The following is a 25,181-nucleotide window of genomic DNA, read 5'->3' as shown; positions in this document are numbered from 1 at the left end:
TCTTGCAGGAGAAGGGAAAAGTGATTTTTACTCCCTTGGATAGGGATATAAAGCCTTTCTCAGTAAATACTTTAGACTGTCCAGCTTTTCCCAGACCAAGTACAGTCAGAAATCCAGTGCATTTTCAGCTTACAATATTATGGATATGTTCCAATTTCTTAGAGTGAAAGAAATTACTAAGAGAGAAGAGACCTTTCTGCCAACTCCAGCATCTCTTTTATCAACCTCCAGTAGGATTCTGGTGAAATTGCCCTAGATCAGACTGCCAGTAATATTCTCATCCAGGAAAAAAAAAAAAATGAAATTCGACTGTTTGAACTTGAGTTTGGCTTTATCTGAGGAGAATAGACACACAGTTTTTTATTAAAATGTGTTGCAGTTTCTTAAAATACAACTAACTGTTGCTTTCATCTTTACATTTGATCTTACTGCAACATAAAACTTCCTTGTGCCAATCCACAGGTAATAGTCCACATTCTCTTAGCCACACAAAGCAGTAGTTGCTCAGGGAAAACAAATCATCTGCCCAGCAATATTAAACTCTTCAGGCATCATTTTCTTCAAGCAAACTGGTAGAAAACTGCTAGGTTAGTGTCTAAGGCTACCATAAAAGTCAAGCTTACTGCTTAACTGTTAGTTATGTGATTTAATGGGGATGTTTACTGCCTTTTTTCATTGCTTCAGTAATTTTAGAGTAATTAACGCAAACAAGATAGGACAAAGACAGCTCTAAAGGGACATCCTATTTTCACAAGACATTAATTTCAGTTTTCCTTCTACTTTTCCTTCCCGTGTAATCTGTTAAAAAGCATTTACAAACTGTTCACTCATTAAAATCTTCAGCCATAAAAGAGGATGTGGATTCACCAAAAAAAGATTGCTCAACAGGTTTTTGCACCATTCATGACAAGCTCATTATCAGTTCAGGTTCTAAATACAGTAGTAACACAAGGTGCATGTTTGTGTGAGAACAGGAGAATTGGATTTGTGGAAGGAGGATTTGGGGGTTTTATTGTTTGTATTAGGTTAGCCAAGAAAATGCAAAAAGATGCATTCTAATACAACTTCTTATTTAAGTAGGCAATAATATCTCACAGAAATTTATAAAAAAAAATACAGGATATGAATTCAAAAAAAAATGTTAACCAAAAAAAAAGTTACTTAATCCTTAAACACAGGGCAATGAGGAATGATAAACAGCCTATTAAACTAGAAATTTAGTGTAAATACTAAATATTATTTTAGATCATAAAACTCTTCACTTAAAACCAAATAAATCATTAAGACACAGTTTTAAGACACAAAATATTTATCAGATATTAAAGCTGTGCGGCAGACATAATCCATATAAAAAAATGCAATATTGCATTTGTATGTTATGGGATAATGTTTTTCAAGTTACCCAAGATAGATACTTTTAAAAGAATGAACAAATTTATTTCTAATAAAAGCCATTTGATTTAAACATTGTGTGAGCATATTGAGTTCTTATTTCCATTTTGTGGTCAGCCTACAATAACCTAAAGAGGTATCTCTCTTTAATTACAATTTACAACTTGAAAGGCATTTTTCTTTAAACAGCAGCAAACAGGAAATGTTTAAACTGTGTCAAAGCCTTTGATGAATCTTTACAACTGCTCATAAAAGCTCATCCTGCTTAAAATAATATTGATTTTTCATTTATTTTCCTAGATACTAGAAGATTTATGTTTCATCTGATCAGGATCAAAGCTTTCCCCCTCCTGATCACTGGGATTAAATCAGCAATGTCATTTTACATGTTTAAAAACTATGCTGCTAAAACAAGATGTAAGAGCATAGTAATGCTGATGATAGAGACCTTAGAATAAAAACCCCTCAAGATTCCTCGTCTCGCTCCCTCTCCCTCTGCATTTGCTGCAGAGCAGCTGTGCCTCACACAGATTCACATGAATGAAAATATTAAGGCGAGAAACCACCCACTTAGTTTATTTTCCATATGACTTTCCTGTAATTATTTTGTAAACTGTTCACACAACAATATATAAAAACATCTGCAAAAACAGGTAATTAATGTGTCAAGCCAAACTAATGCATTTTTTATGGTGTCCATGCTTCGTCAACTGTAATTATAACTCTTTTTAAGCAAATGATGATGTGTTTGTTGCAATGTGCAAGTGGTTATTTTAGATGCTCTGTTTACTACTACTGCAAACAGAATATAAAAACTCTACAGCTACTTTGTTGCACACACAAGCCTTCATCTACACTAGTACGAGCAGGCTGCTCCCTCATTTTCCAAAGGCTTTGCCTTTTTGAAAGAAATATAAATATCTTAAAATGAAAATTGGCTTTGAAAGGCTGACCAGGCCACCCGCTGACCAAAGTAACAGTAGCCAGGACATTAGGACAGCGGCCAGCGATTTAAAATTTGTTCTTTAATTTTTATTTTTAAGGATGGTTCGGCTACAGCGTTTTTACAAAAACAGACGTTCCTTACAACATTCAAATGATCTTGAGGGTTTGATAGACAAAAGCCACAAATATCATAACAATTGTGCCACTGAGTTCATCTTTGACTTGCCTGCTTGCTTTCCCAATGGACCATTGATTCAAATGAGAAGTGGAGAGAAGTAGTATTTCCACAGTATGTATACAATAGTACCACCTCGGAAAGCAGCAATATTACAAAGAGTTTCCTACTCACATAAGGCTCTTCAGAAAGTATGTATCTTTCAAAAATTAACTCACTCAATGTTGAAGTGCTAAGTAACAGCTCAGTTAGCTATTTATTCATACCAGATCCTCTGTAATTGTATCATGAAGGAAAATGACTTATGTTGAGGTGTTAATAGCAAAAAGCTAATGAAAGGTGACCACATGCAATAAACACAAGCAACAACAACAAAATCTAGGAGATAAGGACCACAGAGAAATCTGTCCTTGTTTCCAAATAATCTACAGTAATGACAAAACATGTCTCGGATGTGTGGAACAAATGCCCTTAAACTTGCTCTATTAAGAGTTTAATGATAAGTTAACACTCCTCCGCAGATCCACGGTGGAACAAAGTCGTGTGGACTTACTGGATGGCAACAAACAAAAATAGCTCTAGCCATCATTTGCCGTTAACATACACAGCATCACGTGTTCAGGTAAATCACAGTATGTACCACCCACCCAGGGTATTACAGCAGCTATTCCCTCCCTGCTTTGTGTCTGACCACCCGCAGGGCCCCCCGCAGTGCATCACAGGCTCTCTCAGGAAGCGCCAACCTGCCACGAGAACCCAAGCACATTCCCCGTCTGACCAGCTGCTTCGCCAGGACATAGATATTTCCTCAGAAGAGGCAAGACTAAGTTAGCACTACTTCTCCCAGTCCTCCGTAACCTCCCCATTCCCAGTCTTCCTGCTTTCCTCTCAGACTTACTAAAAATATATGTGGGCTGCCTTTGTTTAAGAGCATATCAGAAGAGATGTGCTTCAGGAAGGAATGTCCTCTGGCAGAACAGGCTACAAGGAACTTGCTGGAGACTGCCTGTTGTGCTAACCCCAAACTCCATGTACTTAACAATTTAAACAGTAAAACTTTCTCTAAATACTGAAATCTTCAATGAAACATTTATAATTGCCAAATCTAATAGCTATAATACCATTTTTTATTTTTAAAAGTTTCTTTATCTTCTTCACAGTCTTCCTGCACATATCACCCAGCTGGATTGCTGAATTTTTCAAAGAATTGCTCTCTATAAAAATGCAAGGGAGTAAGCCTTAAAAGATTTATTTCTTCTCACAATGAAAAGAGGTTTTAGCAGCACCTTCCTTATTAGTCGGTAGCCCAGCTGTTATTTTTGCCTAATTGGTTCAAGGGGACCTCTGTTCTTCTTAGGGCAAACACTTCTTACATCATGTGAAGCAGACTCCTTTGTCCATATTAGCCAAACAAAAGCTCGGGCACGCTGTAAGTGACAATGCGACTCAATCCCGCACAAATTTGTGACCACTTTGGACGCAGTTTTATAACCCCAACATTTATTTCAGAAAAGGGAAGAGCTGCTGATTTAGGAATGAGCCCCCACAAACTTTCGCAGAAGAGTGGGTAAGCTTTATTTTCAACCTATTACAAAAGTGAAAGGTGGCAGATGCTGGGGTAGATGGACACCTCAGGATCCAGGAAAAAGATGCTGTAGCTTTCAGCAGCAGGCGGCAGTTTGGAATTGTGAAATAAGCCCACTAGCTGGTCATCTCTAGTACGCTATATATTATTAATGATTTACATTTGGGGAGGTAGCCAAATTACACTGTTAAAAAAAGACTGTAAATATTAAGAAATAACCCCAAGATTAAGTCCCCTGTGATGAAATACTTCAAAGTGATCTTTTCTTCCTCCTCTTTTTTTTTTAAAAAAAAAAAAAACACAACATTTTTGAAGAGTGAGAAATGATTAAGATGCATCACATTCATCAGAACTACTCTTTCTTGCTTTTTGAAGACTCAGGACAGTACTGCACTCTAGCAACCAAGAAAAGCAACTTAAAAATGAAACCACACATGCTGAAGAACAAATGTGTGACAGTGAGTGGACACCCAAGAATCCTCCTTCTAACTTTCCAGTATATTTGTAACTGTTATTTCTATATTTTTATATGCATGCCTTCTTCATTGCAGGTTGCTCTAGACACATGCAGATCTTGAATTCCTGTGAAGTTAACAACTCTGTATCCTACAGGAAACAATGTTTATCTTAGGTGGTGTAAACATCTATCTAAATATCTCTCTGGGGAGAAAAAAAATGTTGGTATATGTGCAAAAGTTAAGATTACCCAGATCATTCTTCTGTGTGAAGTGTGCTCAAGTGACCAATAAGCAGGATTCACTAAGACTCAAGATCATAAAAAACATAACTTTCGAGAAACATTAATCAACAAACATCTGTTTATAGAGAAACTCGCATGTGAAACACCTAAGGTGGTAGTTTTTCAAGTGCACGCATAACTACCTGGAAAAATATAAAAGGGATGGTCACACAGCACACATCCCACACTTCAGGGAGGAAAAGCTTCATTTCCCATCCATTTGCTAAAAGTTGTAGTCTTCAACTGCAAGGCATTTCACTAAAGTAGGATTTCACAGTGGAAGAAATATCCCTAGACACTTTCCTGTAAAAGCATGTAAAAATAAAGGAAAAAAGTCTGCAACTTGGATTGGTGCAAGACAGAAGGAGTAGCAGCAGCATTCTAGCATGGATAAGAAAACAAAGTGGTGACAGCAGCAGCATGTCCTCCAACACAAGCACCACAGAAGCAGTAGGAGAGTGCTCTGACAGCCCAAGCAAGGAAAGTAGTTACACAGGCCACCAGCACAGAAGAGGGGAAAAGACTGCCAAACTTCTCTGCACTCTCCCTCCTTAACTGAAAGAACTGGTCTGACTGAGAATTAGCAACCTTGTTGCTACTTGTTTCAGAGCAGAGGAAACCCAGGCACAGGCACCTACCCCTCCAGTTAGGTTGTGGGGGTTTTTTTTGTTTTGTTTTTTTGTTTTTGTTTTAAGAATAAAGTATTGCAGAAATAAAGAACAACAGAAATAAAAAAAAATCAACAACTATGAGATTGTCCTGATAGACATGAGTACTACCAGACTATATATTAATACAGTTCATATGTTCTTTTATATGTACCTTCACAGGGTACCGTGGGAAATAGCAACTTTCCACTACTAAGGAGAGAAAAAGGGTCACTGACAGCCTGAACCTCTAAAACTGAAGAGCCAGCAGTAGGCCCTGTAGAGATCAAACCTATACTACTCTTTCCACACAGCTCTGAAGCCAGACAGAGGATGGGAAAAGAGGAAAGCCGGATGGGAAAAGAGGAAAGACAAATTAGCCAAAACTGCATTTAAAAAAAAAATTGCATGTAGCATCATGCCCTTAAACATATCCATGCAACTTTTCTATTTCAGCTAATTCACCTCAATTCACCTACCCCACCTGAGTCATTTAATTCTACAGCCAGAGACTTCAGTTTTCTCACCTATGGACAGAAGCTGCACTGTCAACTAGATCAGTCTGTTCTGTCTACACCATATGTTGAAAGAAGTGTAGCAACCCAACTAGGTCTTCTGATGGGAGGTAGAAACCCTACATAGCAACAGTCACAAAGAGATTAATGCACTTAGCTGTAGCCGAGTACTGGCTAACAACAGCTGAGATAAAAGGCTATGCGGGCAGGAAGAGACGTCTATCAAAGAGGCTGCAGAGCACCTTGCACGAGCTCCTTAGCAGCAACATAGCAAGAAGCTGCTATAAGGACAGACTCATATATCCTGGAAAGATCAGATAAACCAAGCCCATGCAGCTAGTTGTACCCCCATGATATGGGAGACAGAATAGATTTTTTTTTTTTTAAAGCCCATCTTGTCACATATTTATTCATTCCTTAACAGTCACATGCTAAGCAACTGCATTCAGAGTCATCTCTGTATCATGCCCTACACGTTGGCTTACAGTCATTGCTACAGGTCACCTGTACGTGTATTGTAAGGCTCTAAGCTGGGCAGAAGATACCGAAACCCAGCCCTTTATCAGCCTCTTTGCGCAAAGAAGTCTTGAAGTTTAAATAAAACTTTGCCTTGAATATTTCTTTACATACCTGAATCTGGCCGTATTTATACATTAACAGATTTCACCTCTATCAGCAGATGCCATATTTTGCTGCTTCACCATGATGAGGCCTATAAACCCAGCAATTTAGCACATGGAATGGCTTTACTCAGGGTAATCCAACAGCTATTCCATGTGATGGATCCTATGGCACAAGCCTGCTCTGAAGCTCTCTACAGTCTGCAATGGGCTTGGAAGCCAATGCACATCTGTTATAAGCAGTTCATGGACCACATTAACATGGGTTTCAGCACCACTGGGAGCACAGTGCAATTACATGACTTTTATAGGCAAAACACAATATTTTCAACATCCTTTCTTAATCCAGTTGCTAGTCAATAGACAAGCTCTCCCACAAACATCTAACCTACTGAAACAGAACCTACGACATCACGGTTGTACAAGGCACTAGAAGAGGGGTAGCACTGTGTGTAGAAAGCCCAGTCCAAATGGTCCTACAGCATCCTCAGAGCCCCAAAGCAGGATGCAGAGAAAGTTTCAGCTCCTTAGGAGGAGCCAGGGCAGGGAGTCTGTCTCAAGTGGTCCCAGGCTCTCTGGAAATGCAAAGTTAAAACAAGAGATAAGGTGACAGTGGTGATGCATCATATGAGTATAAAGGTCTGGGATCAGATGGCGGAATTCTGTCAGTCGCTCTGTCCAGCAAGAAACAATAACCCCTCCCTGTGAGGCCCAGTGCAACTTTAAGGGTTCCCCTGCAGACATCAGCTTATACCCCAATGCATCTTGATATATCGTCACCTCTATGTCTCCCTGGCCCATGGAAACACAGTGTTCTTAAGCTCACCAGTGCAATCTTGAACATACAATATTAGCACAAAGTTCCTCATTTTAATTTGGCTGATACCCAACATACCCTGACATCTCTCAGAAATCAGGTCTACTGTTTCTCAGAAACATTGCTTTAATCAGGCATAACTACTGGGTAGCCCAGACAGACTCACAGAAGACACTGTTTAACTGCATAAGAGATTGTTACTCTCAATGATAAACACTATTCAGAGGACCTAATTTAACAAGTGAAAGGAATATAAAATAGCTATTGTGTTGTAAGAGAAATAAGCTTCATAAGCACCATTCAACAAACAAGCAAAGGTGCTTTTCACTGTGGAAGCCAGAAACACACTCATGAAACAGCCACGGCTCTTCTTCCCCTTTTCATAAAGCACTGTCTTTTTGGCACTCTGTCAAGCATGCTCCTTTTTGCATCCCTGGCTCCATCACAGGTTCAAATCATAGCCCATCATAATCCCAGTAATTAGATACAAGTTGGTTTGCTTTCGGTATGTCTGGAAACATCATCTAGTTGTCCAAAATATTCCCAGCATTTCATTGTATATGCATTTCTGGGTTAAAAGCCAAAGTCATTTTATTGAGGTTTCAGTAATTTCTGTAATCTTTGTTCCAGCTCTGTTTGCTGGATAAACACTAAAATAACAAAGCAGCACGAAATTTGACATTTGCAGTCTGCTTTCAAAGACACCAACAGCTTATCTAGAAGTCGTAGATACCGAATGCAAAACACAGATACCTGGAAAATACAGCTTGCAGCTGCTAAGCTGACTTAAGAGGCAGCACATTCTTCATGCAACAAAGTACATGTTGCCTAGCTAAACCAAGTCCTTAAAGAATCAATATTCATTGCACCCAACTGCAGCTGCTACACATATGAAAACAAATTGTCCAAATCTGCAACACAGTAAACGGATGACCTCCATCCAGATGTTAATGTGTAACATGGAGCTTCACATGTAATGGACTAGCAATTAATGCATGTTTGCTTTCTTAGCCTTATGGATCAGATCCTGTACTTTTCTACACAAGTTAGACTGACCATATTGCTGAAAGGTTCCTGACCACCTTCTAAAAGGCTCCTGCTTCATCACATGCTGAAAGTTCCTAAAAACCAGCAATAAGCAAGTGTTAGCTATCTGTTTATCACAAAGCTCATATTGCCAAGATCTGTAATGAATATAACTTGAGAATGGTTGGAGGCGGCGAAAGAGGAGAAGCAAACACAAGTAGGACTCCTACTGTTACTCCTTCCATAATTTCAGCATCCTGATCTGTTTTTTCCCCCAGCATAAACCATGTTCTACAAAGTCAGGGAACGCACTAACTTTGCATAAGACGCAGTTAACTTTCAGACTAGGAGCTGGTGGCCTGCTATTGATCAGTATATTTTTTCCACCACTGGGCCTGAAGCAAATACGCTGACCTCAGAGTGCTCTCACATGGTAATAAAACACAGGAACAGCTATAATTGTGAGCCAAAGTCTCTATCAATTAATATATTTGTCTTCTAGTATGTTTAAAAAGCTGGAAGATTTGAATTCCAGAAGTTTTCAGCTTCTAAAGAATTGCCTAACCATCTTCTAATTCGCTACCCTACAACCCACTATAGACCTGCTTTTCAAAAGCTCCACAAGCTTGCACACAACAATGCCCAGAAAATGCAAAAGCAGCAGCAGAATCAGCATGTATTCAGAGGAAAAAGGAAACAAGTGCAGCTATTCCCTCTCACTGGATATGAGGGAGCTCTGTTACAAATGAAACTGGGAAAAAGATGTAAGGAACAGTTCAATAGCAGTCCACAGGCTCCACTCCCATTTCAAAAATTTGTTCTCCTTCCCAATGCCAAACATGTTTAACATGGAGTGCATATACACAGCAGAATTAGGCCCAAGATGTTTATACAGCAGATGCCCAGAGCTCAAATTATACAAGAGCCTCTCAGAACGCACACAGCCTTTACGTCATTGCCTAAGCGACATGCATATCAGACTTTTTGGCAGGACTGTAAACAAGACATTAAAAGATTTAGCACTAAAACACTACACAAGAGGTAACAGAAGAAAATACATGGGCAGTTTGCGCACTGTATTTAACAGCACCACACTCCTGAGAGTATATACACAGAGATGAAAACCAAGTCAAGACAGATGTTTCTTCGGTGTGAGCAGATGCAACACCTTGCCTCCTCTGGCATTACTGCCACCAACTCAGAAGAAAGTTATCAAAAACGTAAGACTCCAGCATCCTCTGACTGCCTTTACGGAAGCCAGCTACTTCAAACTAAACAACTCAAGTCTATAAAGTTGCAGTAATCTACTCATATGCCGTTTGATAAGCCAACCTTAAGGAGTAAATAGATCTTCTTGTACCAAGTGAGGAGAGGCTGGCAGAAAAGCTTATCTCTCAGATAAGTTTAACCAATTTAGAGAGGCTTTATATTCCAGAGGTAATTCTGAGAGAAGTTTCAAATAGAGGACTGATGACGATTCTTCCTTTTTTCCCTGGTACACTGGTTACATATTCTGATTCCAATTTTTTGGTGTCAATTTCTGTTTTCTTGGTGCCACCAAGTGGCAAAAATATGTATTGCCATTTTACATGCAAAAGCCACTTTCACTCCATTCTAAAGAAAGGCTACATATTGTAAAACAGTAATATCTGAAAATGAAACATGGTGTGCATTGTACATATTTATACAGACATAGGCTAATTTATACAAAATAGGCTGAAAATAGTCAATTACACATAAGACCAGAGACATGTTTTAACAATCACACCATCCTTATCTTTGAAACAGGCATATTTTTATTCATATGAAATACGTAACTAGGTGTGTTTAAGTAGCTAAAGTGATTAAGTTAAGGGTTTTTATTGCAAGGTATATTGAATATTCATATTTCAAAGTTAAACATTAACTTCATAAAGTAGTTAGATTAAAAATAGTGACACATAAGCAGCTATAAGGAGTAAAAGTCATGAATAACTAGAAGGTATTCATGGTTTAGGAAGGTGCTTGAATCAGCCTTGTCATTATAAAGAGGACATCAGAATCTCCCTGCCAACTTACAGAAGCTCTAGAAAGAACAGGACACAAGATGAACTGGATCTATCCAAAACTAGGGGGAGTGCCCAGCACAGGATGACCATCCATTTCTTTTCCATCTCCACAGCCACACAGAGAAAGGAGAAAAGAAAGCTGACTGCTAGAAACTAGCCTGTGTACATTTATGTTCCCAAGGGATAAGATGCCAGCTGAAAAGCAATTCAGTCTAGTTATTCCCTCCCTTGTATTGGTAAGGATGAAATGCCAGAGACTGCACAGAATTTGCAGGTGTCGGCCATACATCTCTTCATCCACCAAGGAACCCCCGTCTCTATGGGTACCACTACCATAAACTTGTTATCAATTTCCATTGTACTGCCTGAGCAGCATCAGGGAAACAAACAGGGCAGAGTATTTATCACACGTTTCTGAGACTCCTTGATATTTTTTTAGTCTGAAAAGCATGGATACCAGTGGGTGAGGAAAAAAAGATGAGATGTTACTCATGTGAGGTAGCTGGATGAGTAGCTAGTCAACAGCAAAGAAGTAAGAGTCCTTGCAGAAAACATTAGCAATTGTAACTGAAGGGCTCAACTCTCCCTAGTTTAATGAGTTACTATGCATCAGTTGAGCCAGTTACTTACCAGGTATGCAAGTGCAGCCTTTCACAACTGCAAGGTGAACATATTAGCATAAGGACCATCATAGATTCAAAGCCAACATGTTTAACCTCTGCCACAGTTTAAATATGCATGCACAGTTACTACAGCTCAGCTTGATTTGTGATCATGCCCTAGCAGTTTGCAACGGTTTAATAAAGAAAGTTTGAGGCTGAAACTCCAACCACCAGTTTGAAACAGCATCACAGCAGTCTTGCATCACAGCTAGAAGACAGAAGAAGTTAGGACAAAATAGGAGGTCAGAAGACCATAACCAAATGGCATGCAGGCCTACAAAGAAGTATGTTAGTAAAGAATGAGTAGCTCAGCTCTCCAACAGGACTGCCAACACATTCAACATCAAGAATAAAAAGCACGTTGATAACATGGGCAAGGAAAGGTAAGATGCTATTAAAAAGCCACAACAAGCACCAACCAGCAACCCTACTGATATCACTGGGACTTCAAAAGAGAGGTGGATTTACTTTTACAGAAAGTAAAATGACACTTTAAGCAAAGGCTATGCACATTTGTTTGGCCCACACCTCAATTCTCATGAGTAACCTATCCATTATTTTTTGCCAGCCCCTGTTAAAACAGCTCAGCAGGTAACTTTCATCCCTAGAACCATTCAGAGTCTCTGGACTACTGCCATGTAAAGGCTTCTGCTCGTATGTGCCTTGGTATATTAGCACTGAAGCTCAGCTCTGCAGCAGCATAACGTATCTGTGCTATATACTGTTAAATAAAGCCAGCATTCTAATCCTACTTGTTTGATTTGTGCAGGACAGAAGTACAATACACAGACACTGAATTCACTACAGGAAAGAACAAGCCTTTTCCTATGCTTTATACTTCTAAGACCTTCTTGGACAAAATACAAATAAATGCATCTATCACTCTAGGTTCTCATGAACTAGAAGGTGAAAGAGGAAGAAAAAAATTGTTCTCTGACAAGACTAAGGAGAGTCCACAGAAGTTTGCACAGAGTTGCATCTGGTGAGTTAAGAGCAGCCTTTGCAGACATACATTGACATGCTAAAGAGTTGGGATTTTTGTTTGGTTGGGTTTTTTTAAAATCCTGCTCTCCTCCAGCAGTGTGGAGCTGTAAGTTTGTATGTGTCTTTCAGCTAGAAAAAGGAGAACAGGTCAGTGGAAGATGCAAAAGGCTGGGAGCCAAAAATAGTTCTAATCCTGTTGTGATTGGAAAGTTAACCTGAGTCTGCCTCTCCCCATGCGTAAAATGGGGATAATTAATCCTCACTTAACCATGTAAATTAAATAATGTTTCAACAGTGCTGCAAGTGCCACATATTAATTAATGCCTAGATAATAAAAAGGGAAGGGGAGAGGGGAGGGGAGGGAAAAAAAATAAAGAAAAAAAAAAAAAAGAGTGCTCTGCTACTTACCTGCATGTCTGAGGTCATGCTGCAATTTTAAGCGAGGAGATATCTGGCACTCAGAGGATGACACCCTAAATTATCATTCAGTTTTACAGAGAAAGATTTCTCTCTCCCTCACATATGCACAGCAGCAATCACGTACATGAAAGCCAAGCACACATCATTCTGCACATCGTAACTTCTGTGCAACACAGTAAGCAGATATTAACTAAGGAACTACCATAACCAAACACTCATAACCAAAGCTAAGGCAAACACAGTGAGAAGATCCATACCTTGAACACCTTCCAGAAGCAGATCAACCCCCTTTCTATAAAAGCTGAAGGCAGTCTCATAGTCTTCTTCCTCCTCCTTCTTCAAGGCCAGTTTTATCAATTCCCCTGCTTTCTCCAAGTAATCTTGTTTGCCAGGCTTGGGTTTTAAGCTTCCACTAAACAAACCATGGCTCTCTCTCTCGCCTTCAGTTTTGCTCCACTCCTGCTCAGATGCCACCATGCTTTGTGCTGGGGACTCAGAGGAAAGGCCAACGCCAACAGCCCTGGTGGGGGAATTTTGGTTGGATGCCATTCCATCATCTAATTCAGCAAGAGAGTCTACGTCAACTGTCAGAGAGATCAGGTCACTGTCACTGGAGAGTCCTGAAAGTGTAAGTCAGAAGAACATCTATTACTCTAGATTTCTCACACACCATAGCAGCCTCCAAAATTCTTTATCACAACACCTGATGTTCCAGCTCCAATTTGAACTTTAAGTCCAAAGATTTTAACTTTCTTTTTGCAGCTTCCTGAGACTTCGCACTGAATTTCCCTGCATGCAAGTCTGTCTTAGAAACCTATGGTTTTTGAGAACCTGAAGACGTACTGTTTTCAAAGTTCACCACAAAATCCCCAGACCTGGCCTTCATTCTAACATTGGAAATGAAAGGACAAACAACTATCAAATTAAACCTTCAAGGTCCACTCACTAATGGGTTCCAGGAAATTATGAAACCAATCCTCCCTGTGTGGGTACACTTAGAAAAGTTAATCAGTAGGAGTCAAATTACTGTCAGAAGAAATCCCAACATACTGTGTTACAGTTGGTTTACTAGTTGGTAAGACATAGCATCACAAAAATATTAAATTAGGAGCTAGAATTCACACAGCAGTTACTACAGGTAACGCATCACATTCACACGACTCACAGCTACTGTGTATAGTCTTACTTCATTGCTAACACATGGCAAAATGAATTAGCTCAAATTTCAGTGAAAGACACAAGCTAACATGTTTCATTTTGCATCTTCCATAAACTGAGAGCACATACACTTACTGCAAGCTGGCCTTCAGTATGTCCTTAAGCCACAGCAACTTAGCAGGGATATTTGCGCATAAGTGGCAGAAAAGACATTTCACATCTACACCATTTCATTCAGTAAGGATTAGCATCCATGAAAAGTGTTCACACATAATTATGACTTTATAATAATCTAAATGCTACCAATGTAATGGAAACAATGCTTAGATCTCACCTCCACATTCAGATTGGCTGGTGAGTGTCACATCATCAAGCCCACTTAAATCCTTCCGAACTGAAAAGAACAAGAATGACAAAAATGTTTCTGCCATCCTTTTACATAACAACAGAATAGCTATTCACTTACCATCAAAATAAAAGGACACGACCCTACTACAGGTAAAAATACATAACATTAAACTGCTCTCAGCCTTGCTATCAGAGATCTTAATTTTGATATCAAGCCATTGCAATTGTGACAGTGGTATTAGACTTGCCATTTCTTCTTGCTTTAGAGGTTAAAAACAAAACACAGACACTTGCTTAGGAGGGCTAATTCAAACCTCAGCACCCTATCAAATCACCTAAATTCAACAGCAGTAACATTTTAAAACCTCTCTCTCACTGTTCTGAGGGTTTACGACTAAGGAGAATTAAAACTGGAGAACTTGGAAAGCTGGGACCAACACCCACATACCAAGGAAAAAATGCCAGCTTTCAGTCTCAAATATGTCATTCTAGAGTAGTATCCTGCATGAGACATATGGAATGAGCCATGAATTTGGCAGTGCCACCTGGATATCACGTAGCAGTTCGTTTTATCACCTTGGCACGTGTACCCACTGAAGCAATAAACAAACAGGCAACAAGGTCAAGACATGTAGCTGTTTGCATACAGAGAAAGGAAATTCTGAGCTAAAACCTGGTGCCTGTTTTCTTCTGTATTACCAATAGAGTCAAGAGGTTATCCATGTTATCAGGTAAAGCATTCTGACTTATCTTCAAATTGTATGTGGCAGTAGCAAGGAGCTGACTTAAGGCACATAACTCAAACTTTCTTTTTGATTTTGCAACTCTAGAGGTAGATGAGTTCTACAACTCATGGAAGAGGAGAAAGAAGGCACGCATCTTCTCACCAAGTGTAATAGAAACATCACTTCTCTAAAGCTAACAGCTTCTTTAAGGTGAGCGAGAGGAAAGAGAGACAAGAAGGAGAACAGATGACCAGCTGCTGACTTTCTATGAAAAGAAAGGGACAGTGATACTCAGTGACACAAGCCTACTTGAGAGAAGGGGAGAAGATGCACAGAAGACAATGCTCCTGATGTTCTGGGGGGAGGATTTTAAGGTAGAATGCCCATGCTGAGAAGAATTACTGAGAAGATAACTGCCTGTGTAGCCCTGAGCCCTGTAAGAAGGAAGGCTACCTTGTAACAGAAAGTTAATGAGTCTTCTGTTCTCCTCCTAATTAGTGTATTAAAGATTGTTGTGCATCTCCCCAATTTAGGGGCATGAACATTGAATTTGGATGCTGAAGACTCAGAACTTATGAACTAACATTTAGAGGAACCTGATGATTTTGTTCAGGGAAGAAAAATTGCTACTTAGGGAATATACAGGTTGAAGTAGAACTGATTGAGCATGTAGATAGATCAATTAAATGGAAAAGCCGGGGTTTTGTGGGAAGGGCGTGCTGGCCACCCATACTAGGTAAACATCTGCAATAGATTTCAGACAGACTCAGGTTCCCTTCCCTATGGTCCAAACTCATGTTTGCTCTGTTCCTGCAGCGAACTTGACCAGAAGCTGCATGAACACAGCTAGCATGGCACAGAGCCTGAGGTATTAAACTTTGCCAAGGGACAGCGTTTAAAGCCCAGGTCTAGCACCACACAACCATAGTCATAGGGCTTCCAACCAGCCTGAAGGTTAGGAAAAGTCTTAACTGTGTATGTTTATTTCTAGGAGGAAAAGGTGATATTTCTTCCTACAACATAATGCATTTTAAAAAAAAAAGCAGACTGAAGCCAGTTCACTGATCTAGCAATAGTTGCACAATGCCTTACACAGTGTCGTAGGGTCACCACCTACCATTGATACACATACCTTCTGCAGAGTGAACTGTTGCTAATCTCTGGGAAGAACAGGTAAAAGTGAGAAAATGCTACAGACCCTTATAAGCAGATTCCAGCATCAGATAAGCAATGGTCTTGATACTTCTCAAGAGAGTTTGGAGGAACAGTGCCCATGTGGAGGCCCTTGAATGCCCACAAAAACTAACACTGTGAACTAGGTGACGATTAACTATAATAATCAGACTTGGAAAAATTAAACGCAGGCAGGATTCCCTGGGGAGGAGGAGGGGAAAGAACTTAGAACTGAGTACTGCCACTGCCATCTAGAGGACTTGACATAGCTGCTTCTTTCTCTCCCTAGTTCCCCCCCAGATGTGGTTTTGAACATGTGGAAACAACATTGGTTTTAGAAAGGATAATGCCACAAGAGTCACATTCAGCATCTGGAAATCCTGAGTGCATAGTTGTTGTGAATATCCCCTAAAATCACTCTAGCCATTTCAGAGAAAGCGTATCAAAGAATTTTCCCGCTTTATAGAATGTTGAAGAGACAAAAGGTTATCTCACATAAAGCAAATGGTTTTCTCCTTCTAAAAACGAGGCCCTTGTGACTGAAGAAAAGAAACACTTACGTTAAGCATTTTTAGAAACCATTTTTATATAAAGGCAAAGTGTAAAATGGGTGCTTTATCAAAATCCAGAATCGTTAAATTTCATATAAATAGTGCTCCTTTAGGCTCTATTTATGATAACTACCCTCTGCAATTAACCCTCTGTATTAGTTCCTTCACAGAAGGACAAAAGACTGCAGGTACATTAATTTGTGAACATCACAGAAGTTATTGCAAAATAAAATGCAAAACTGGTTGCACATGTAGAAAATATTATATAACTAAGGGCAAAGAGACAGACATTAAGAGAATCCAATGGCAAGTCACCCAACTTGCAACCTTCAGGGAGAGAAGGGGGGTGGGGGTGGAAGCACCATTATTAGCAAAAATAAGCAACTCTCATTAATTTGAGCAGAATTTTACCAAACCAAGTTCTATGCCAGAAACAGACCACAGAAAATTTAATAGTTAAACACCTCCCAAATAAGCTTTATAAGCATTTGTGTAATACCATATATTTATATATCAGCATAAAACAGCTCCATGGGAAAATTTTTAAGGATTGGAAAAAGAATTTCTCAGAAAGGTTGCATGGTGCTTGCTAGACAGTGACATGCAGAGACACTCACGCCAGCTCAGCTACCAAAGGCAGCTGAGAAGCCCTAGCACAGTGCTGACACACCCTACCTTTCAGCTCCACTACTTAGTGCAAGGAAAGTGCCACTAAAATCATGCTACCTCTGGTATCCAAGCCAGCATGTACATCTCTACAGTGTGTTAGGTAAGTGCCATCTCAGGAAGAAGGAAGCATCCATGGTTGTCCTTGCACAACCAGAAAGTGTGAGCAAGCTAAGGGAGCTATTTCCAGTTTTTCAATTGAACATAGTCCATGCTGGCTCTAACACAGACTGTTTCAGACTTTCAAGAACATGGAATTCTTTTCAGGAAAATAAAAACACTAGCACTTATAGTAAAAGGATTAATCAAATTACATATCTCCCTAAGCCCTGCCCTGCAGTAGGCTTTAGCCTCACCCAATAACATATGCACAACACAGGAGACTTTTTTATTTATTTATTTTTTTTTTTAAATACGATATTACCTCTCCTGGATTTTACCGAGCAGTGAAGCCACAGTAATACTTAGAGTATCTACAGCTGAATTAGAACCTTCCAAAATGAATGGGGCAGTTCAAATCTTAGACCTATTTTTCATGCTGTAGGCATATTCAGACAGTCATCTTTGCACTGATCAATCTTTAATACAGTTTTAAAATTATTTGCAAAAATTTACAGTTAGAGATTTAGGGCATGAGCAGTAGTGAACCCAACCAGACTGTTTGCCCAACCCTTCAGAAGCGGGCAGGATTATGTATATTTAAACTGAAGGGTTCAATTCCTACTGGCACCAAGAGGAGTTCATTTTGAGTGATGGAGCACTAGGATTTCTAAAGTGGACCAGACAAACTCCCAGAAAGTTTACTGCTAGAGGTAAGCTTCCAGTGGGGCAGCCAGAACTCTGCTGAGCCCGACTTCTCTTTTCTAATCCTAGTTCTGGCATTTCTGTCACCTACACAGCAAAGAGAAACCATATGCTAACATTCCTACAAATATGGCACTAGCCATTTATGTGCTGCTTTACAACAAATCAAGCTATAAAGTTACATAAAAAAGAAAACAAACCTTCAGAGCTGCAGTCAGACAAGTTGTCAGTCAGAGAATCAGACAGAGGCTCAACAGGACCAATCAGTTCAGAACCATCATGCACCTCCCCACCCTGAAAAGAAAGAGGGAAATGAAATAAAATTATATTTATATTTAGCTGCTGTGCACTACCAAAATCTTATTATATAGCAGTGATATTCAAAATTAATTTTCCTAACTAGTAAGTGCTCCATTGTTTTAGAATTAATGCATTTAATTAAACTGTATAAACCTGCAAAATTAGCCTGGGGTTTAATCTTAGTGCTACTCTAACCTATTTGACAAGTAGGCAACCTGCTTGTATAGTTTCTCACAAATTTCTAGAGGTGAAACAAAACCTGACTGAATCCCTCTAACTTAACTACATATATTTTAAGCCATACAATTCACTATGCACTCCCTCTAAAGAACCAAAGCAAAAAAAGGGCTTTGTTGAAGGCCATCTTTGTTACCACAAATTTTTTGTTGCATCACTTGCGGAGGTACTAAACAGCCTATTTTCAGTTTGTGGTGAGGAACAAGAGCACTGAGCCATACATGCTGCAGCAGCTCTTGCCTGCTAGAGCTTTGTGGGGAGAGTTCCCTTGGTCAGCAGGTCCCTCATGAGAAGCCTTTGTAGAGGAGACAAACGGCCCACCCAGCCCAGCATCATGAGGTCAGTTGCTGCCAAGACTGGACACATAGGGAAGATAGTAAGTACAGGGCCAGCATAAAAGAATGTTATTCTCTCCCAAGCCTGGTGGAAACCAAGAGAGAGTGAAGTAACAGGAACAACTGCATGAGAAACCACCTAAAACGGTTTTTAAAAATTTTTGCTTGACATCTGAGGTGCCAACTTTCCATGCAAATCGATTAGAAACCACACCATATCCAAGGCAGTGTTACAAACAGGCATTTCTAATCTGTCCTGAACTAGCCCAGCATGTTTTCACATTAGTCAGACCATCTTTCTTGGGTCAATAAATACACAGATACACATAGCACACCCTTCAGTTATTTCTAAGACTTAACTGTCCAAGTTTACCTTCCCCTGGCTACTTGTACTAAAAATCTGTAAAAGAACAGAGCCACCAGTAAGCAGAGCTGAACGAAACTAGCTGAGCTGGTGCAAACTGAGTGACCAAAACCTAAGGCTTTCCCACAGAAGAATGTGAAACAACACAAGGTGACAAAGGGGCTTAAGATTTGACATTTGCCTAATTCCCATTGCAGATACACTTAACTCCTATTTAGAAGAAAAAAAAAAAGCCTTTCTAGTTTATTCATTACAAGTACAAAAAGTCAACTAAGAAGGCTAAAATTTATATTTTTGTTAAACAAAGCAGGATGTTTGTTTAAAGGTCTTTCCCCAAAAACACAGAAATATTTCCAAAGAATTTTAAAAGTACAAATGCAATTAAACTGCAATGTAAAATATTTTAACTCAGTCTTCTATTTATTGTTGCTACCATATCTGAAGGAAAGTTTTCCTGAGTATTATAAAGGACTCTGCATTAATGCAACATGAAAATGAGTGAGGATTTTTATACTTCACTGTAATTTTGCTTTTGCATATATACGATTTGAAGATACTTAGCACCTAAATACACTTATGTCCTAAATATCTGCTAGATGAGAATTCATTTGATTTCAGGGTGTTACTATGGTGTTTACAAATAAAAATATGCTTACATGTTCACAGAAATGTTGGACTAAATAAACTGAGTACAGAAAATAAAGACGCTTGAAAGAACTATCGAAAACAAACTGCCTCAAATGCAGTACAGTAAAATTCCTGATCTAAGCTATATTCCGGAGAATGGTTCTCATGTCACTGTTCAAGCAGCACATGTTTGACTAGTTATACACAAAATTTGCTATTATGGATCTGAATCCATAATAACAGGCCAGAAGAAGATGGTCTAACTAATATTCCTAACTTTGGTTCAGAGAGAGATAAACACCTGCATAAAATACAGAAATAGTTACAGTATTTTTCTTACTTCCCAACAGAACACTTGGATTTAACATCACTGGTTTTCCTCATCATTCAATAAGCAAAACTTTTAAATCCCTGCACCTGAACTTCCTATAAAACTTTTCAGCTCATGGAGGTGTGGCACCTGACCAGCCCACAGGCATTCCACAGTTTATAAACTAAAGCAGAATCAGTACTACACTTTAATCACATCAGTAAGAAGTACATACTTTTCTGCAAATACTAACAAACCTTAAAAAACTCTTCGAGTTGTTTGCTATTATAGAGAGCAGGGATGTTAGCAGAAAACTGCAAGAGATCTTCAGCACATTGCCTTCTTTCTTCAATCACAGTTTCATCAAATCGCCCTGGAACAGACACATGGATTGACAATTTTAGAAATAGCTACACATTAATTCTGCAATAGCAATAACAGAAACCAAAACAAAAGCCATCTTCTGGACACAATGCCCTGAATCTATGAGAGTCACTCCAACGCTTCAGGAGAACACAGCAAATCTTCGTACTTCCTATTCTCAATTGTCCCTAGAGTCCTGTCTTCTGCAGTCCACTCAGATGATGAAAGCTGGCAGCTTCGACAAGAATCCTTAGCACTCTCATCGTAAGAATATGTGAGGCACCACTCTTGATTAGCCAAGAGACACTAACGGATGTCCAGTGTTATCTAACGGTAAATGATACGTGCACAATTTGACAATATGACAGTCAGTGTCAGCCTTGATTACGGCCCAAATCCTGTAAGGAGCTGAGCATTCTTCACATACTCTCAAGAACAATGCACGATATGAGCAGGCAGCAAAGGAAGTGCTGCGAAAAGCCCCCAAATGGATAATCTGCTCCAAGGTCCCATCTATGGAGACAAACTGTAGGGGAGCTGGGGAACGGAAGCAGGTCCTCACTGAAGTCCTGCTAGCAGGCACTGAAGCTCTCCTCCAAAACAGCTCCATGCAAACAGGGTCTCATCTCCTCCTGGATTCAAGAGGTAATTAGAGCTGGGAGGCAGTTCAGTTACCAAAACGTATGATCATTTTCTTTTCCCTACCCACCACCCAAGCTGTTCCCATTAGAAAAAGGTATTTAAAGAACAATCCCATAGTTCACCTCGGAGATTCACTCCTCGGGAGAAAGAGCCCTTGGACTATTACCTTAAAATTACATTCTTCACAATTGCACACAACTTTTTAGCTTTTCATATCAGCATCACTTTGTTGTTGAAATAGTTACAAGTTTACCAAAAGACAAGGGCAGAGGTTAACAGTAATAATTGGAAGAGAATAGAAGAGAGAGTTGAAACAGCTATACAGAGAAAAAAAGAACTGAGAAGACAAGTTCAAGAAACAGTATTGCTATAGCAGCATGATGGAAAAAATAAGAACCACCTGTGACAGCTCTGTGACATTAACTTTGAAGAAGACAAAAGATACACTGAATACAGAAGCAAAATTCATTTACACTCAGAGCAAACAAAAAAAATAATCCCAGAAGAAAGCATCAAAGCAGGATTCTTTCCAGAAATTCTTTAAGTAAATACGTCCTTCCTACCTGCTACAACAAAAAGAAAATAAGCTAGAAAGGCACGTACATACCCACATGGAAGATCAAAAGCTAAAGCTTTGGGGGGTTATTTCTTCCATGAAGGGAAAAAGAGAGGTTTGCTGGATTAATTTCCGGCTGGATCAGTTCCGTGATGTGTCCACTACGCTCATTCAGCTGCACAAACGCTAGCAGAGGTACAAAAATAAAGCCACAACAAGCCAGCAGGAGAAAGGCTAAGGCAGCACTACCCTGGCCAGCGGCAGCACTGGAATCGGGCCATGTTAAACTGTTCAAACTACCTACATCTTCAGAGCAACACTGAGTGTGTTACGACTTTTGTTTCATTCCAAGCAAAACAAGATAGCAAAAACAAACCAACAAACAAAACAAACAAAAACAAAAAACCCACAAAATTCACTCAGTAAAGTACAGCAACATAGACCAGTTATAGGAATCTACAAAATAACACAAACACTGATATACATCTGTTGCAAAAAGGCAAGCTCTGAACAGGGTCAGAAACCTACAGCTTTTGCAAAAAAGTAATTCTGCAAGTATTTTTCCTGGTTTCCCGGAGATAGCTTGCTCTCCCTATTCTACTCTCTTAATATAAACAAACACACACACACACACAAACCTCCTCTTCCACACCTTCCCAGTACTCCCCCCAGGCCCACGGCAGTACCTGCCACGCGTGGGTGGCAGCAGTGCAGGCAGGCTGACCAGCGCACCCGCACCAACGACGGGCCAGGCAGCGGCAAACAGCCCAGGGCAGAGCCGGGTCCTGCCTGCCCCGTCGCAGCACCGCAGCCAGGGCTCTCCCCACACTCAGCTGCCGTTTGGCATACTCTGCGGGAACATAATCACATTTGCAGGCACCGTTCCTCTCTTAAATTTTCCTGAAATTAGCCAACGGGTATGAAAATCTGACAGCACCATTACATAAGCCTAATTTTCTCAGGAAGCTGAGCTTTAAAGAAAAAAAAAATGTAAATTTGAACAGAGCCATTAAAATATTAGTCACTGTCACATTTTCCAGCTCATTAGCCTCATCGTACACTATTAGGATAACCAGTCACAGGACTCAGGGGCGAGAAAGAGAAATACAGTATGACACCAGTTTGTTCACAGACTACCTGATATCTCACAGGCAGTTTTAGATCCAACCATCCCTACCTTCTTCCATGCTCCCCCTCCCTGCTTCCCCCCCCCCCCCCCCATGTATATATTTTCAGGCAAGCTTGGACTACTCAACACTTCGAAAATCTGATTGAGAAGGGAAAGGCTAATCAAGTGTTTAAATCCCCAGCTGACACTTCAAACGTTTCTACCATAAAGTCTTTCTAGATCTAAATCAATGTTATTTCTGCTCTGCTTTACATCTCTTGACCAAATGAAAATGTCATTACTGAAATAGTGTTTTTCTGGGGTTTTGGGAAGTGTCAAGCATGATCTTAGCACACAAGAAATGCACTAGCAAGATTAAGCTATTCCTCCAGCAATGATCCGCTGATAGTTTCTTACATACGTTGAAACCAAACGTAAGTTCCTGCAAAGGGAATCCACAGTTCCGTTTCTGGAGCAGATTTAAAAAACTAAACACCTAGCAAGGTTTGTGTTCATTTTTCAGAACGCTTCCAACAATACAGGACAGTTAATTCTCAAAGAATGTTACTTTATTTGGTATTTTCAAGTCCAAACAGTATCCTTATCTGAGTTTTATAATCTGAACGATCTTTCTAACTCACTGCAAGCAAAAGTTATTACTTAAATATCAATATTTGTAGGGGTTTATTTAAACAAACCCAAAAAGGGGAGGACTATTTTGTATAATAGAGTACATTGGTACAGTTGTTAGAATCATAAGAAATGCTGAAAGAGATTTTGGTAAAATACAGTGTATAGCCAACATATGGAACACTTAAATAGTCCAATAAAAAAGTACTTTGAAAATATTAAAATGTGATTTTGATGCATATTAGGGAATGAGAGTAATCACTCCCCAGAAATAGATTACAGCTGCATAACAAATCAGAGAAGTTTTAACAGCTGGATCTGCTATCACCATTTTTGATTCCCACGCATTATTTTTTTTCCCCGCTGTAAGATGGGAGGAAAAGGGCCAGGCAAAGTGCAAGAAAAGCAAAATGATTGCTTCCCTGCCCCCCTCGTCAACAAGTTTCACCCTTTGATGTGAGCAGCTCTATATTAACAGAATAAAAATACATGAACTTGCACATCATCGTTTTCAAAAGCTGCACTGCAAAACATGCAATACAAATAGTCCAGTTCTGCAGATGCGACAAATGTCTGGTTGTGCCAAATACAGAAGCGTAGCATGACTCATTCATTTTCAAACACTTCCCAGTTCTCCACGCCGCCTCCAAAAACTCTGAATGCTGCACTTGAGATTCTGCTCAGGTTTAATACTTTCAGTACAAACACATAATAAGTCTGACTGTCACAATCAACAATGCTCACTTGTAAAGTATACTCACCACAAGATGATATGTATACGTTAAAGCAAACACATTAAAAATAAAATCAACCAACTACCAGCAGCTACTGGCAATGCTAGTAAGTAGCTAAGTTAAAAACTGCTACAAGCCAGACATCACCACACCAGAGACACTGCAGAAATGCTCTATTAAAGCAGCTTGAAAGCAAAAGATTTTAATAGAGACTGATCTTGAAGTTCAGCATTAACTGAGACTGAAAATAAATGTCAGAAAGTCAAAATATTTTATAATCTATTAAGATTACATTTTGTCTTCTAGTACAAAAATTAAGACATATCTTCTGAAGATAAATGCTTTAAATAGCAATAAAACATATGGCAGCTGTTAAGTGTAGAAATGAGATGGAAGGCTAAATAGTAAAATTTTATGCTTTAAATAGAAAGATAATTTTTAAATTCAAGGAAAGAGTCAGACATTTCTGTTCCTTTCATCTACACACTAATCATTTTAAGCTTGTTTCTACATTACCTCTTCTCTCCTGTATTCTTCTGTGGCTCTTCTCTTCATTCAAATGCAGTGGACTTTGTTTTGGTTTTTAGTTTTCATTTCAAAGAGCTTTTTGTAAATAGCTACATTGAATAATTCTGTAGATTTCCTTCTGTTACAGTGTACATTGCAGTCACTTTTGTTCACCCCATACAATAGAAGAAGCATGTCTTTCAGAATGGATTTCACTCACAATCCTTCCCTTGCTTACAGAGTTTGTGTAAAAACAGCTAGCAGGAGACTTGCATTTCTGTCAATTTAAAATTATTTTTAAAAAATTAGAAGTCAGGCACTCCTCCATCCTGTTTTTCTCTTTTATTTCCTCCCTCCCCTATGAACACCTACTGTATCTCCCACCTGAATTTAAATTATGGTCTGCAAATGTTAGCTTTGCAAATAACTTGTCCACTGAACACACTACTCTGTAAATCAGATTTAAAA

General features: G+C 39.3%; 1 protein-coding gene across 4 annotated transcripts in view; it reads right to left on the bottom strand.

Annotated features, from left to right (window-relative positions):
* The window catches only part of RPS6KC1 (ribosomal protein S6 kinase C1), an 88,106-nt gene that overhangs the window by 51,874 nt on the left and 11,051 nt on the right, over nt 1–25,181 (bottom strand). For all 4 annotated transcript variants that reach the window (XM_026110612.2, XM_026110614.2, XM_026110616.2 and 1 more), the window contains 4 exons: nt 20,431–20,546; nt 18,201–18,294; nt 14,068–14,127; nt 12,833–13,195 (listed from right to left, as the gene is read on the bottom strand). In XM_026110612.2, the coding sequence (XP_025966397.1) occupies nt 12,833–13,195; nt 14,068–14,127; nt 18,201–18,294; nt 20,431–20,546 (633 nt within the window). The remainder of the gene's footprint in view (nt 1–12,832; nt 13,196–14,067; nt 14,128–18,200; nt 18,295–20,430; nt 20,547–25,181) is intronic.

This window comes from Dromaius novaehollandiae, chromosome 3, assembly GCF_036370855.1.
Source record: "Dromaius novaehollandiae isolate bDroNov1 chromosome 3, bDroNov1.hap1, whole genome shotgun sequence".
Lineage (NCBI taxonomy): Eukaryota > Metazoa > Chordata > Aves > Casuariiformes > Dromaiidae > Dromaius > Dromaius novaehollandiae.
The sequence above is the reverse complement of the archived record's forward strand: the minus strand, read 5'-3'. Positions and strand labels throughout refer to the sequence as shown.